This window comes from Ambystoma mexicanum, chromosome 10, assembly GCF_040938575.1.
Source record: "Ambystoma mexicanum isolate Mex_15411 chromosome 10, UKY_AmexF1_1, whole genome shotgun sequence".
Lineage (NCBI taxonomy): Eukaryota > Metazoa > Chordata > Amphibia > Caudata > Ambystomatidae > Ambystoma > Ambystoma mexicanum.
Genome location: NC_090932.1, coordinates 1,622,582,523 through 1,622,597,479, shown reverse-complemented (window position 1 = coordinate 1,622,597,479; position 14,957 = coordinate 1,622,582,523). Strand labels below are relative to the sequence as shown.

Here is a 14,957-nt window from a genome sequence, read left to right as displayed (position 1 = left end):
TCTAGAGGAATTTCAGTAAAATAGAAGTGCCAAGTACTTTAGTCACTATATTTTCTCTCTTATATGAAGCCGTGTTTAAAAATAAATGTTACAGTTCACATTAATGCCTTTCTCCCCTCATATGTTTCAGAACTACCTGGCCTCCAGGGGATTGACGTGGAAGGAGATGTTGAACGAAAGCCTTTTAGCTCTGCAGCGTGGCGCTTTCATGCTCACAGGTAAGGTTCTTGCACTTTCTTTCACTTTTCTACCCTCGCTATTTTGTTAAGTGGCATACTGAATTCCTCCCTTTGCGTAAATGATCACCATTTGAAAGCTTAAATGTTTTCCCTTTGGTAATGGTGAGATGAATGACTCATCAAAGGTGGGCGATTTGCCTGAGTTCTGGCAGAGTTCAACACTGTGCAAATCGCATTTCAAGTTGCTGTTTTTGTAATTCTCAGGTGCTATGCTTTAATTTATCGCCTTCAGCATGCAATGTGAAACTGTGAAAATCAAGAGCAAATCTTTTCTAAAACCGAGATCTGATATTTGCTCACAGAAAAGTGACTTTATAGAGGGATTTCGGTATTTCCGTTCTCATTGAGAGTTTGTAGTTTGATTTATTTTCCTTTAGAAACAAACAGTTTATTCATCTGTAGAGATTCATTGACTTGCATTTATTTGCTGATCAGTGGTATCAATTTCCCAAAGTGTCCTTGGGTCTCCAGTTCAATGATGTGATGTAGCTCTGTCAAAGTGAGATCACTGATAATAGAAATAGAGAAGCAACGAGAACGTGCTGGGGCATTTCATCTTCATTCTAAGTACAGAGGCATCTTCCTTGCTCTTTGATAAATTAGAAGGTGTCTGCTTCAGGGTGAAAATGTTTACAGCTCCACGTTGGAGTAATTTCTGTGTAACCTGCTACATTTAAAGATGAAATATCATCTTTAAATAAAAATAAACAAGGCATCAATCCATTGATTTGAACAGTAGTGAGAAAAGTCTATTTATATTATGAAGTGTATGGTTGAACTGGTAGGATGTATCTCGTTTTCAATGACGGAATGTGCTTCCTTCATCCTGGTCCTGTCCCTAAGGGTGGTTAAAAGGACATCCACCGACCTGGAGAAATTCTCAGCTCCCTCCCTTGACGAGATTAGCTTCGGCATTGTGAAAAGCCATTGTTGGAAGTATTTTCTTTTTGCAGATTTCTCCTCCAATGACATCAATGGAACCCCCCAATGTTTTGCTATGACTTGAAACCCAGCCTTACTTTTGGAGGGAAGTAAACCTTTTTTGCTTTGCTTTCCTTGCTTTAGCTCATATATTTGGGGGCATAATGTGGCTGCCAGTGCAGTGGGTGATTTACTTTTGTAGCATTAATGATGTTTTCAAGATGGACTGGTGGCACCGAATATTTTACTGCGTGCACTTGTTTTACTGTATAATGCCATGTTGAGTACCAGATACTCAAAATGTTTGTGCCACGCTTTTGTCGCTCTGTTCCTTGGACTGCTTATTCTTTGGTATTCTTCCTGCCTTCTCATGGCAGGAATTGCCATGCATGGTAAGCTCTTTCCTGTGTGAAGCCTTACGTTTTCTGGGCAAATCAGTGGTGTGTGCGCACTCTGGTTGGATATGGGGGTTTAGGAGCTGTTTTGTTCCAAACTACATACCAGCAAATGCGGCCAGATGGGGGCAAGTGCGCAGCCATGATTGCCAGCCCCTGCCAGTTTGAATGGTGCCAATCCATACCATTAGTGTGTTGGGGCACATTTTTGTTTCCGAGCGCGTCTTGCGTTACCGCAGTAAACTCGCACGATTCCCTCGATAATGTGAAAATGTCTAAACTGTAACTTGCTCCCCCGACCAACCCCAACTCTGCAACTCCACATGTCCTCTTCCCCCTACACACCTCTAGCCTGATGCTATTGCAACCTTGTTCCTCTTCCATATAGCTTTTTTTGCACTTTTCGATTTCGCATTCCCCCTATATAACCGGAGTAGTAGCTTGCCTCAAGCATTTCTGAAAAGCCTCCTTGCTGCAAAGCACCAGGGGAGATAAAACTGTAGTTTTGAGAGAAGGGAACACCCTCTTCCCCATCAAATATTTGAAATACCACTCAACGGAATAACCCCAAACCTGTCCCAGAAATTAAGTCAATGCTTCGTGCCCAAGTAGAATTTTCAAGTTTCCTATGACTTGGTCACCGCTGTATAGTAAAGGTGCAATCTATGAAAGCGGTAAGTACTTAGCATGTTGGGACTGCATTGGACTAACGTTTCCTTAAAAGATTCAAAAACCTCACTGAGCATGTGCGTGGCAGCTGCGGTTTTCCAGTTTATCGGTTCTGGTGGTGGAGAGAGCCGTGGCACGGGCCAATATGCTTGCTACACATAAAAGGTACGAGCTGCGTAGCATCAACAGCGAGGCCTGTGGGAAAGAACTGGCAACTAGTGGGAGTTTAAGAAGAGGCACGAATGGTAAGAGAACCTCAAGGGTTGTCGGGGACTTCATTTCACCAAAATGCCGGGAGCAGCGAAAGTGACATCACACAGCCCTTTACCTCTGACATCACAGGAAGTGATGCCATTTGACCCCGACCCCAAGTGACATCACGGGAAGTGATGACACAACCTTCAGATGCGTCTAACATCCATGTTTCCACACAGAATATTCAAACACACTATCACATTCCTACTCATTCACCCACTAGTCACTCATACACCTTCTCTTACATCCACTCACTGCATTCTCCACACAGGCACATACCCATCCAAACCATTCAAACACACATTTCTTCTCATTCACCCAACACTCACTGACCCATAGCACATGCATACAGCTGACAAGCTGATCACACATGGAAAATACACATCACATCAAAATAAAAGCCTTCTTACCTGTTTTTCCAGCTTCGGTCTATCACTCCAGGCCCACCACACCTCCTCCGTGGTGGTCACAGGCCGGAACCAGGAAGCTGGGAGAGCTTACTAGTTCCTTTATATGAGCCGCGAGGAAGCTGGAGGAGTAGGGGTTGGAGCTGAACATGGCATGTGAGACGAGCCACATGGCATGGTCAGCTTCCCCTACTGAGCGCTTCCTTCTCACGCTGCAAGCCTCGCCCCAGCCTTCACCCTGATGAGTGAGGACTGGGCTGGGGCCCCTCCCCACCCCCCAGATCTGGTGTGGCGAGCCCCCGCTACTCTTGTACCCAGGAGGTTCCATTAAAAAATATATATATATTTTATTTAATAGAGGGGCAGCAAGGGAGACTGCAGGGTGTAGCAAGGGAGATCACCAGGGTCGCGGCTAGGCCCCCTGGCAAACCCCACAAGATTTCCTTGAAGGTTGTAGATTTAGATGGAAATAAGTCTCCAAAAGGAAAGGAAGGAAATGCAAAACATTATGCAGTTCATGGAACAATTGCGGCATATTTAGTCCCGCAACAGTATATTACAGCGACTAAGAGGATGAGATTTTAGAGAATAATCTCAATGTATGTTTTCAGGCTTTTTCTTTTTTCACAGCTGATCGACTACAACTCCCTCTTAAACATGTGCTTATACCTTCAAAGAAAATCAGTGGGGGCTTACACTCTTCTCACCCACCGTAATTATCGATCCTTCATCTAACATTATTGGGTTTGATCGCTCTAATTCACCCAACTTTTGTAAATCTCCTGATTTGGAACGCATAGCCAAAAGTGTGTACGCTTCTTCACCGGCCACTGGAGGATTCTTTCAATTCATTTGACTCCTCAGATAGTCAGGGGACTCTGAATCACTAGTAAGCCTCAAAGCTGTGTTTTCGATGAGTAATAATATGCACAAAGAGCAACAAATCTTAAAAAATGGCCTAGTGAAATTAGAGTGTTTCACTTTGGCGATGTGCACGAATATTGAAGTGGTACATGTAGAACAAATAGTATTTAAAAAAACTCCCTTTGAATAATGAAACCGGATCGGATATGACACATAATGTTCCTGTTATTATTAACACAATAGAAGGAAACCAAGTACAAGCCGAAGAGGCATCTGTGGTGACGATTAGCCAATTGCAAATAGAAGACAAGCCCACTGAGTCTCAAAAATAAACTGAACGAGATTGCGGGCGAAATAAAAGGGGAAGGCGTAATGAGAAATAAAATAAACACCTCAATAAATATGAAGCAGAATGAGACCATAGACTCCTCATTAGATCATGACAATATTGCTTCCCCAGTGTTCTTGAATGTGGGTACTACAAATCTCCTTGACCCTTTGTTAAGCAGGTCTCCTGCGCCGGTATTTAAATCAAGAATTACCAAAAAAGCTGAGGCTGGTTCGTTGGATTCTTGGGTTGTCCACCCTGCCAAAGTTCAGTTGCCAAACAACCCATTGCCTGTCTTGATAAGTCCTAATCAAAATATAACATCTGTACAGATGAAAGAGAAAAGAAAGACGGGAACATTATTTTTGCACATTACAGCTAACCCAACGCTTACTTCAGGTATAGAGGAATCTTTCTCCATTTCGATTGGTATAACTGGGGTGGTAAAAGCATTCATCAATCGCATACAATTTGTGGAACTATTTGCCACTTCTGACAGCTCTTTTTACAATCTTAGCAAAGCCCTACCACTCATACTTAATAAACTGTAGCTTCAAAGAATATCTGAAAAAGATATATCCTTCGTTGAAATTACTGCAACAGAACATGAAACAAACTCGTCCATTATCAATCTTATTTCACCAGTTACACCCCCCCCCACGCACTTTCACTTGCACTCTCTCATGCCCTGCACTCCTCTTCCCAACCTAGCACTTTGAATTTTGTACAAACCGGCACTTCCCCAAGCTCCTCTCCCTCGCACTTCTTGTTACAGCACTTGCATGATCCAAATGTCACAAGGCCTAGTATGACTGTTATTATATTTTTTCCTTGTTCCCCACCCCCTTTTTGTCTTGTGACTCCTTGAAACACCATTTGTTGCATTGGCGCCTTACAAATATCCAATAAATAAATAGTGGATTTGACAATGTCTTATCAATATTTCTAAAGAATGGGGTATGAATTTCCAAAGGGCCTCTTCAAAACATTGCTGGCTAAGACCATTACTGATAGACAACATTTAAATCCTAAGTCACATGTATGTTTGAAAAACGATTGATTTGATTGTGCAGAAAATTGCTTCTTCTTTGAGACATCTTGTGGAGATGGGCTCACATAATAATTCTTGTCAGCAAGAGGTGGAAGATTTTGACGGGTGGCTTGACCTTATTCGGACCTAGGTGAACCATTTGTTATGATCCCATGGAATACCAGAGGCTTTAATTTGTTAACAACAAATTTTTGTGGTCAAGTATTATTATTAGAATCAGATTCCTTTATTTTACAGGAAACATGGTTATTACAGCAATACTGTTTAGATGGATATAATATCATCCGGAAACTGGTCTCACAAAAGCCTCTTGCTGTCATGATGCCCGCTCCAACGGGGAGCCGGTTCAAGCCCTGCGTCCCCGAAAGCGGACATCCAGTCCCCAAGGAAGGACCCAGCAACCCCATATAGGGGCCCTTTGGACAGTGTCCTTGCGCCTATGGCACCAGTCTCATAAAAGACATCAGTCCTGGCGCCATGGGCGCCAGGCTCATTATGGAAGTGCTTGGGTGCACTTACCTGATGCAGACCATGCTGCAGGATCCCGGCCTCCTTGAGGCCGGAAAGGAAATACTTTACCTGTGGGACTAATTTACCATCCGGGCGTGGTCGGGGAAGGATACATACCTGATTGGAGGAAGGATACATACCTGGAACTTCTTCCAAGGCTATTTAAACCCCACCCGAACAGCCACACGTGCTTCGCGTTGTTCTGCATCTAGCAGCTGGACGCTCACCGTGTCTGCTCCTGCATCCTGACTTCTGCCACGCCTGCCAGCATCCTGGATCACCTGCAAAGGAAGAGAAGAGAACAGAAGAAGGAAAAGTCCTTACCTGCTAAATCCGCATCCCGGAGACATCTCGCCGACAATCCTGAAAAGGAAGACTTTTATTTAAAAGCTCATCGCATCGATCGCTGCAGCGCCGCATTCCACTCACCTTTACAGGGCGCCTCCATGTTCAGCAGCGATCATCCGGATTCGCAGTCACGCCCCAGCGCCTAGGCAGAAAAAGACCAGAACAAAAGGTGAGAGAGAGAAGGGAATAAGGAAAGCTAAATCTCCATGTTAAGACTTACCTGTTGATTCATTCCCTCTTCATTTCGGGTCCGCGCCGCATCCTGGCATTTCCGGACCCCGGCCACTAAGGGGGAAAAAAGACATCAGCGTTAATGAGCGAATGAAAAGACATTACCAAAAAAACGCTCATTAAAGACTTACCTGATTTCTACAAGGATTTCACCTCTCATCTCGGGTCGGTGCCTGTTCTCCGGCATTCCGTACCCCGGCCCCTATGGGGAAAAAGACACTAGCATTAGTACATTAATGCATGGACACAAGGGGAACCTCTTATCAAAAAACTTACCTGGAAGCCAAGCAAGTTTGGTTCTCACAAATCCGAAAATCCAGTAAAGTAACTGGATACCAACGCGCCCCTGCATCAGAAGCAGGATGGAGAGCTCGACCTTCCAGACCCTAAGGTGAGACGCTACGAGGAATCACAGAAGGGTTTCGAGGAGGGTGAGAGGGGAAAGTGGGAGGCTGATTGCATTACCCCGCAGACAGTTAATCCCCTATTTTCGCCTACAGAAGGATACTTCTGCGAGCCAGACAAGCCAGATTTGGGGGCCCGGTCCAGTCCGTCTTCCGAACCCTGCGAATCACCTTAGAAGAGGTCACAGCAGCGCGAACCAGGCCAGCACCTCCGTGGGAGTCAGGTGAGCGTTACACTTGGTAGACCTTCTGGGATCTGAATATGGGTGCGAGAAATAATTTATGTATTGAAGGATGTAGCTTTTCTAATATGAATAATTATGTTCATGTGGCTGTTCTAACCACTGAAAGAAGCTTTATTATGCATTGTATATTAGTTATCAATGTTTGACTCACATTAGGTAATGAAACCTTAAATATATTAAAAAGCAGATATTTTGGGATAGTGTTTTCCAGAGGATGGAATTAGTCTTGGGCTTACCTATACCTAGAGAGCCTCTCCTTGGTGTGCTAGGTTTGATTCCATTGGGTATTGGATTGTCTAACAGCAAAATGTTCTGGGTATATAGAGCCCTTATCCTGGCTAAAAAGCAAATTTTAAAATTTTGGAAAAGTTCTGCTTCTCCGAATACTGAGGATTGGTTGCAAAGTTTGTGCCTGCTATCCAGGAGAGAGAGGGTGTCCTTTAAAGCAAAGGAGCAACTTGACAAATATGAGAGGATTTGGGGAGCATTTAATGATCTCTATGCTTAGTTATCTATTGTAGTCTAGGAGAGGTTTAACAATATTTTTTTTATTTATTTATTATTTTTTTCTTCTTTTCTTCCTTTCTCATTTTAATTTCAATTCTTGATTGTTCTTTATGGATAACGTTAATATGATGGAATTGCATAAGTATTCTTTGAACATTGTGTTATTGTATTACATTTTGTTGTCAATGTGTAATAATAAATGTATAAATAAAGTGTAAAAAAAAAGCATTTAGCAGACCATCAATGAAAGGCAAAATACCAACCCCGGTTGTTATATGATTGCAGGGATTTTCATTTCCAACAAGGCTCTTCAGAGCATATGAATCTGATTAGCAATTATCAATTTAATTTGGTTAGAAATACTAATGATATAGTTGCTTTGGATATTGTGCCTACAGATCACTCTGATTTGAGGCCAGCCAGAGGTTGGAACGTGTTCATTGAGAGTCATGATTTATTGCAATTACATCTTGAAACTAAGCACAACTCTACTCCTAGCTATACTTGGACAAATGGTCAATTTCATACCTGGTTTGATCATATTTATTTTAGTCTTTCTCCTAATAATTTTAGTGGTCATGTGGTAATGAAATGCACCTTTCGGAATCAAGATGATATAATGCCTAAATATGACTGGCACACAGATTTAATATGGGTACAAATAGATTGACTTGGTCTGAAAGGAATATAGAAACATATGCACAATGGCACTTTACTTTGTTCTGAAATTGGTGGATATTATAATAGTATTAATGACATACTTCATAAAGATTTTAGGTTGCATGGGAAAAATAATAGTAAGGTCAATTATAAACTAAGTGGTCTTATTTAGCATGCTTTGATTGCTGGAAATAAAAGGTCTTGCACTGCTGATATTAGAAAGGTTAAGAGATCGAAATTAAGCAAAGCAGAAGCGCAACGTGATAATGGGAAACATGTGTGACGCTTTGCGATCAAATGATTACTGTACATTTTGGGACAGTTATAACCGCCACATGACTTGCTGTTCAAATGAGTGGGAGATTAATCCAATCTCGGAAACAATTTGTATATATGTAAATTATACTACAAGTGTTATGCTACCTAAATGGTATTGAACCAGTTGAATTTATCTTCTAACAAGAATTGTATGATTTCACCATAGAGGATATTGAAAACATCATTGACAAGCTGAGACCTTTGCAAGCACCTGGCCGAGACTGGATGGTGAATGCCATTATTAAGAAAGCACCTGTGTTGTCGGCTAACCTGATCTTTAATATCTTTAATATGTTCAGGAAAATTGTCTCTGATGGTGAAATTCCAGAAAGTTGGAAAAGGTCTTTATTGCTTCCCATTCATAAGCAAGGCATACAGGAATGATCATCTAATTACTGACTTCTACCAATGGGTGACACCCTTTTAAGGTCTTCTGTTATCTCATTTTAGAGAAACTTGGATCAGGCAGCCGAACGTTATTAAGAAACAAACTGACTTTCAAAGGGTTGTCAATACCATGACTAATATATGGTATTTGCTTTATTGAATTCGAAATACACTAAATGATAAAAATGGAGAAATATATGCTTTGTCGATTACGCTGGGGCATTCAACACCGTTAATAGGCAAAAACTATGGAGCAAGATTGAAAGATGGGGGCTGAATACATCAATCTTGTATTTGATTAAATCATTGTATTCGGACACATCCTCAATGTTGAGAATAAACCAAGAAGGTCAACTCTCTTCAAAGATCCCCACTGACTATGGGTTAAAACAAGGTTGTGCCCTTGCCCCCGTCCTATAAAATATATGTCTCAGATTTGGATGAATCATTACAAAAATGTCTAATTTTCCTCTGTTTTGCCCGGCAAACAATATCCTAGCTTACATACATGGATGATAATTATTTTTGTTTGCACACCAGTTGGACTACAGCGCAGTTTACAAGCATTTCAAAACGATCCGGTTTTAAATGATTTTAAAAATGAATATTAAAAAAAAACAGTTATGATAATCAAGGCTTTGTTTGGAAAGTTGAGAATATAGCACTGGAAGATGTTACTAACTATACTATTTGAGAGTCCCAATCTATGCTACTTTGAACACCGCTAGTTTGGCTAATCATGTTATATGATTTTATGTGGCATTTATAACACGCCTGTACACAAGTGTTTCTAGGCGCGACAAGACAAGGAGGGAGAATCAAAGGGAGGACAAAATAACATTCTTACTAGGCCTTGTGTCATTCAAACCCTGCAAGTGCGGGGAAGAGGGCAGGGGAGAAGTGCCAGCGGGGAGCACAAGGGGAAAGTGCAGTTAACACTCAAGTGCAGCCAGCGGGTCGCTCATAGGTGCAGAGAGAAGGGACTGTAGGGTTGCAGATTCAGACCCGTAAGTGCCTGGGAGCCCGGAGGCAGTGCGAGGGAAACTGTACATGTAGGAGCCTGGGCCTGAGTTTAGTGGGGGTGACCAGTGTGCGGAGCAGTAGGGTGCATCAGCAGGGAAGAGGAAGAGAGAAAGCAGAAGCAAAAAGGTCTTGAGTTGCTTCTGCAACCAGAGGTGGTTCTACTCCAGCTTGAGAGAGGCAGAGAGGCTGTTCCAGAGGGAGGCTCAATCCGAGGAGATAGATCCGCCCACAACTCTCTTCTTGGAGAAGCGTCTGACCCTCACAGAGTTGGAGGTGGATGAACAGAGAGCTCGAGAAGGAAGATGTTTTGGAAGAGAAAGTTGGAGGTAGAGCAGTCCCAGGCCCCGGAAAGCATTGTGGACAATGCAAAGGGTCTTGAACTTGATCCTTGAAGCCACATGGAGCCAGTGAAGAGATTTCAGAGCTTGAGAGATACGATCACTGGGCTTGAGGCCAAGGACAGTCTTGAGACAGTGAGCTTCTGGGTGAAAGCGAAAAAAAGATTATCTCCGAGGAGCTGCAGCTGATAGTTTGACGTAAGAGATGTGAGGAGAGAATGTAAGGAAAGAAGGAGAGGGTGGAGTCGGAGGAGAGGGTGTTATGATAAAGACTCAACGGTAATTTAATGTGATTAAATATTTTGTCTCCAACAGCAATGGTTATTCGAGGGGATTGGTTCCTCCAACGTATTCCACATCTATGACAGGTAATCACCACAGCTGTGCTGCTTCGGAAAATGTTCTGCGTCCTGCGTCGATAACATTGATATGCTGTCCTTGAGGGGCTCTGTGGACGCACGACGCCCCTAGCCTCAGTTCTGATTTTTTCAGCGAACGTGTTCGCTTTGGAGATCTCGCGCGCCTCGGTTCTTTGAACTTGGTTGTTTGTGAAGATATCATGTCTTCGTCTACCCCGCGGTCAGAATTCAAGAAGTGTCGGGACTGCGGTTCCAAGATGTCGCTTACGGACCTGCACAACGTCTGCCTCTGCTGCCTCGGCGAGGACCACGCCATGGATGACTGTGACAATTGCCAGTCTTTGACGTCGAAGGCCTTGCGGGAGCGGAAGAAGCTATCTGTAGGTAAGGTTACCAAACCCCAAAAGTCGAAATCCGCGGGGCTTTCGACCAACGATTCGAGGGGCGACTCTCCGCGTCGGCATAAGTCCACGGGGTCTCGGTCCCGGAGTGGTTCCCGCCATTCCTCTGCCTCTTTGAGGCACTTGCGGAAGCGCTGTCACTGGTCGCCTTCCCTGTCCTCGTCCGAGGACTCCGCCAGACGGCGGGTAGCTTGTCGCAACAAGCATTCCTCTCCTGCGGAATGGGACGCATTTCGCAAGGAGATGATGGAGATTTTCGAATCGCAGGGCTCCGTTCTGTCTGCGCCTTCGTGAGAAGCCGGCAGGGAACGCGCTACGGCCACCGCTCGAAAGCCTTCAGGCTCGTGCGGTCGGCACGAACATCGGGAGCCATTGCGGTCCCGATCGGACAAGGTGGATCGCTCTAGCCATGCCCGCTTGTTAGGCAGAAACCTGTGCAGTTCCCTTGGGGAACACTGCAAAAGATTTAAGACTACAGGTATAGCAGTAAACCCCTTTGGTAGCAGTCTGCACCACCCAGATTTACCTGGTAGCTGTGGCTGAGCAGTCAGACTTCTCTCAAGAAGAGTTAGGCAGTATGCAAAGTATACACAATAGGTACCAAAACACAATAGCACAAGCAACACTGACCAGAGCTTGGTTTCAAAAGTATATAGTTATTTATTTAAAAACACACATAAGTAAATACACTCTAGCAAAGAATAGGGTAAAAACACTTCAACACAGTTATAATGAAAGTAGATTCAATCCTTTCTCCTATCTAGACAACTCTAGGTTAACACCACTTAATTAAAACAGAGGTGAGTGCTTAACGTTAGATGACACTCTAGTAGTTTCCAAGAAAGGGGGAGAAAAAGCAGAAATGGGTTAAACACACCACTCTAAGGTCCAGAACACTTGCAATAGGCTCAAAGAAGCACAAAGTCACAGGTGAGCAAAAGTCACTAGGCAGGGCCCACTCTTAGAGTAGCCGGAGCGAAAATGTGCCCAAGATCACACCGTTATTAGGGATTCAAAGTCTTGCAAAGAGTTAGAAAGAGGTTAGAGTGGCTTAGAAAGTTTAGCCAGGGTGTCCCAGGCTCTCCCAGGTTCGAAAGCCGGGGGCTAAATCTACCCCGTACAGTCGGTAGCAAGGGAAGCCAGGCGGAACACGGTACCTTAAGCGGAAAGGATCCTCCAGCGGTGGCAGTTGTTCCAGGCAGTGGCAGCAGGGCTCGACGTCGGTCAGGGGAGAAGAAGTTCTCGCTGAAGAGCAGAAGAAGAGGGTCGTTGCACTGCCCGGGAAGAAACCAGCCGCGGAGTCCTCCGGTTAAAGGGTCGTACCGACTTTCGTGGTTGGGGTAAAAGTGGTGGGGTTCCGGTTGCCGGGGTGCTTGGCACTGGCAAGGCGGCCACGAGATACCTCGAGAAGCGAAAAGAAGGCGAAAACTGGTTGTCCCCACCAGTCAAGGGAAGGAGCCACTCCGTTAAGAGTTCTCCTCGGTCGTCGGGAAAAGTGGTGAGACGGTTCAGCAGGGCTCCACCGGGTGGTGTCGTCGAAGCAGGTCGGCTCAGCCCTTCCCTCGTCGGATTCTTGGTCCTGTGGCGACTTCTGAAGTCCCAGTCCCCAAAGCCCTGCTTTTATGCAGCAAACCCCCATTCACCCAGCCTAGCTGTCACTCAAACATGCTAAGTGGTGAGCCGGGCGGCTCACCACTTGGGCCAATCAGGACGGAGTGCGACTTGAGTTACCAAGGTAACTCAGTCCAGGGTGCCTAAATCCCCCTCCACCCCTCCTAAGTACCCCAGACAGAGTGGCACCACTTTGGAGGGCTTCTGTGGAGAAGCCCGCCAAAAGTGGAACAAAGGGCTCCACTTTGGGTCAGAGTTACAGAGGCGAACACCAACGCCATTTTAGAATCAAGTTTTGGCAAAAAGTCCCAACCGGAGTTATAAAAATAAATATATAAACCGGCGGTATGTTTAAGGCTACCGTAAATAAATAATTAAATGTGTTAGCCTAAAACAATGGGAAATCCCATAGGGAAATATTCGCGGTCGAATATAAAAAGTAGTTTCCACTGCCACCAGCCAAAACTCGATCAGGGGGGACGGAGACGTGCCCCCTCGACTAACAGACCCTGGGGCAATCGAATTGCCCCAGCCAGTACGTCCACAATATGATGGTTTGTACTGGTTCTGTTCAGGATTCAAGACTAGCAAAGTCTTTGGTGACTTTACATGCCCTGGGAGACAGTAGTCAGTCCCAGGGTATGGAGTCTATGTTGGGGAGTCCCTAGGACACCCCTGGGTCACGGCACAGAGGGTGCTGTGTGACCCACATCACAAAAATACATGAGGCCCTATGGAGTAAAAGACCCCATAGCCCATTCAACACAAGGTTTGTCCAAGATAACACACTTCAACATGTCCAAGAGTGAGGGTAAAAGAGTCTCACTCTTGGCAGGAGAAAAAAATTAAACCCCAGAAATCCAGCAAAGCTGCTGGGGGACTCACTAGGTAGGGAAATTCAGCCTAAACAGAGAATTCTCCCTAACACTCGCCCCCCCCAGACTAAGGGACAGGAGGATTTAATCCACTCCTGGATGAACCTCATACCTCTAGTCGATGATATACATCCTAGAGAGTCCATCAGCATTTTGATGGTGACACCCTGACCTGTGCTCAATGGTGAAATCAAACCCTTGCAGGCAGATTGACCATCTCAATAGTTTTGGATTTTCCCCTTTCATTTGCATTAACCATCTCAAGGGTTGGTGGTCAGTCTGAATAATAAAAGTAGAACCATACAAGTATGGTCTAAACTTCTTCAGTGCCCACACAATAGCAAAGCATTCTCTTTCGATAGTTGCCCACCTTGTCTCAGGATCCTTCAGTTTCCTACTGATAAAGCAAATGGGGTGCTCCCTACCCTTCTCATCCAGTTGGCTTAGAACTGCACCTATACCTACATTGGAAGCATCAGTTTGTACAATGAAAGGTTGGTGGTAGTCAGGAGCTCTCAATACTGGAGCCTGGCAAAGAGCTCTCTTCAGTTTTTCAAAGGCCTGATTGCACTCCTCATTCCATTTTACCTTTTTAGGGAATTTGGGAGAGGAGATTACATTCAGTGGAGAAGCTATGGTCCCATAGTTCTCAATGAAATTCCTGTAATATCCAGTGAGGCCTAGAAAAGCTCTCACTTGGGTTTGAGTAGTTGGTGTTGTCCAATTTTGCACAGCTTCAATCTTGCTGGGCAAAGGCCTTATTTCTCCACCTCCTACCTCATGTCCAAGGTAGACCACTTTACTTTGACCAATCTGGCACTTACTGGCTTTGATTGTCAAATGGGCCTGTTCCAGAGCCTGCAACACATGTCCTAGGTGGTTCACATGTTCTTCCCAGGAGTGGCTGAAGACTGCAATGTCATCCAAGTATGCCATGCAGAAATCTTCCATCCCAGCCAGAACTTGGTTCACCATCCTTTGGAATGTGGCAGGTGCATTTTTTAGTCCAAAAGGCATGACCTTAAACTGGTACAAGCCAACTGGGGTTGAAAATGCAGTTTTCTCCTTGGCATGGTCTGTCAGGGCTATTTGCCAATAGCCTGACGTCAGGTCAAATGTGCTGAGGTACTTGGCTGCACCAAGTTTATCCACCAACTCATCTGTCCTGGGCAAAGGGTGGGCATCAGTCTTGGTGACTGCATTTAGAGCTCTATAGTCCACACAGAATCTCAAGTCTTTGGATCCTGCCTTTGGTACTAACACAACTGGGCTAGACCATGGACTAGTAGAGGGCTCTATTACCCCGAGATCAAGCATCTTCTTGACCTCTCCTTTGATGTGGGCTCTGATATGTTCTGACATTCTGTATCCTCTGCTTTTGACTGGCAGACAGTCACCAGTGAGTATCTCATGCTGGCCCCAAGGGGTCAAGCCTGGTGACAGTGAGAACAGGGAGGCAAACTGATTTAACATAGATTTGCACTCCTCTTGTTGCTCAGGTGTCAGGTCTGAAGAGAGATTGACTCCTTCAACTTTTTCATCTAAAGGTACACCTCTGAGGAGATCAGGGAGAGATTCACTCTCTTCCTCCTCTGCAGCTGAAGCTAGAAG

General features: G+C 44.7%; 1 protein-coding gene across 8 annotated transcripts in view; it reads left to right on the top strand.

Annotated features, from left to right (window-relative positions):
- The window catches only part of CHFR (checkpoint with forkhead and ring finger domains), an 893,929-nt gene that overhangs the window by 671,039 nt on the left and 207,933 nt on the right, over positions 1–14,957 (top strand). For all 8 annotated transcript variants that reach the window (XM_069620002.1, XM_069620000.1, XM_069619998.1 and 5 more), the window contains one exon: positions 131–218. In XM_069620002.1, coding sequence (XP_069476103.1) covers positions 131–218 — 88 coding nt within the window. The remainder of the gene's footprint in view (positions 1–130; positions 219–14,957) is intronic.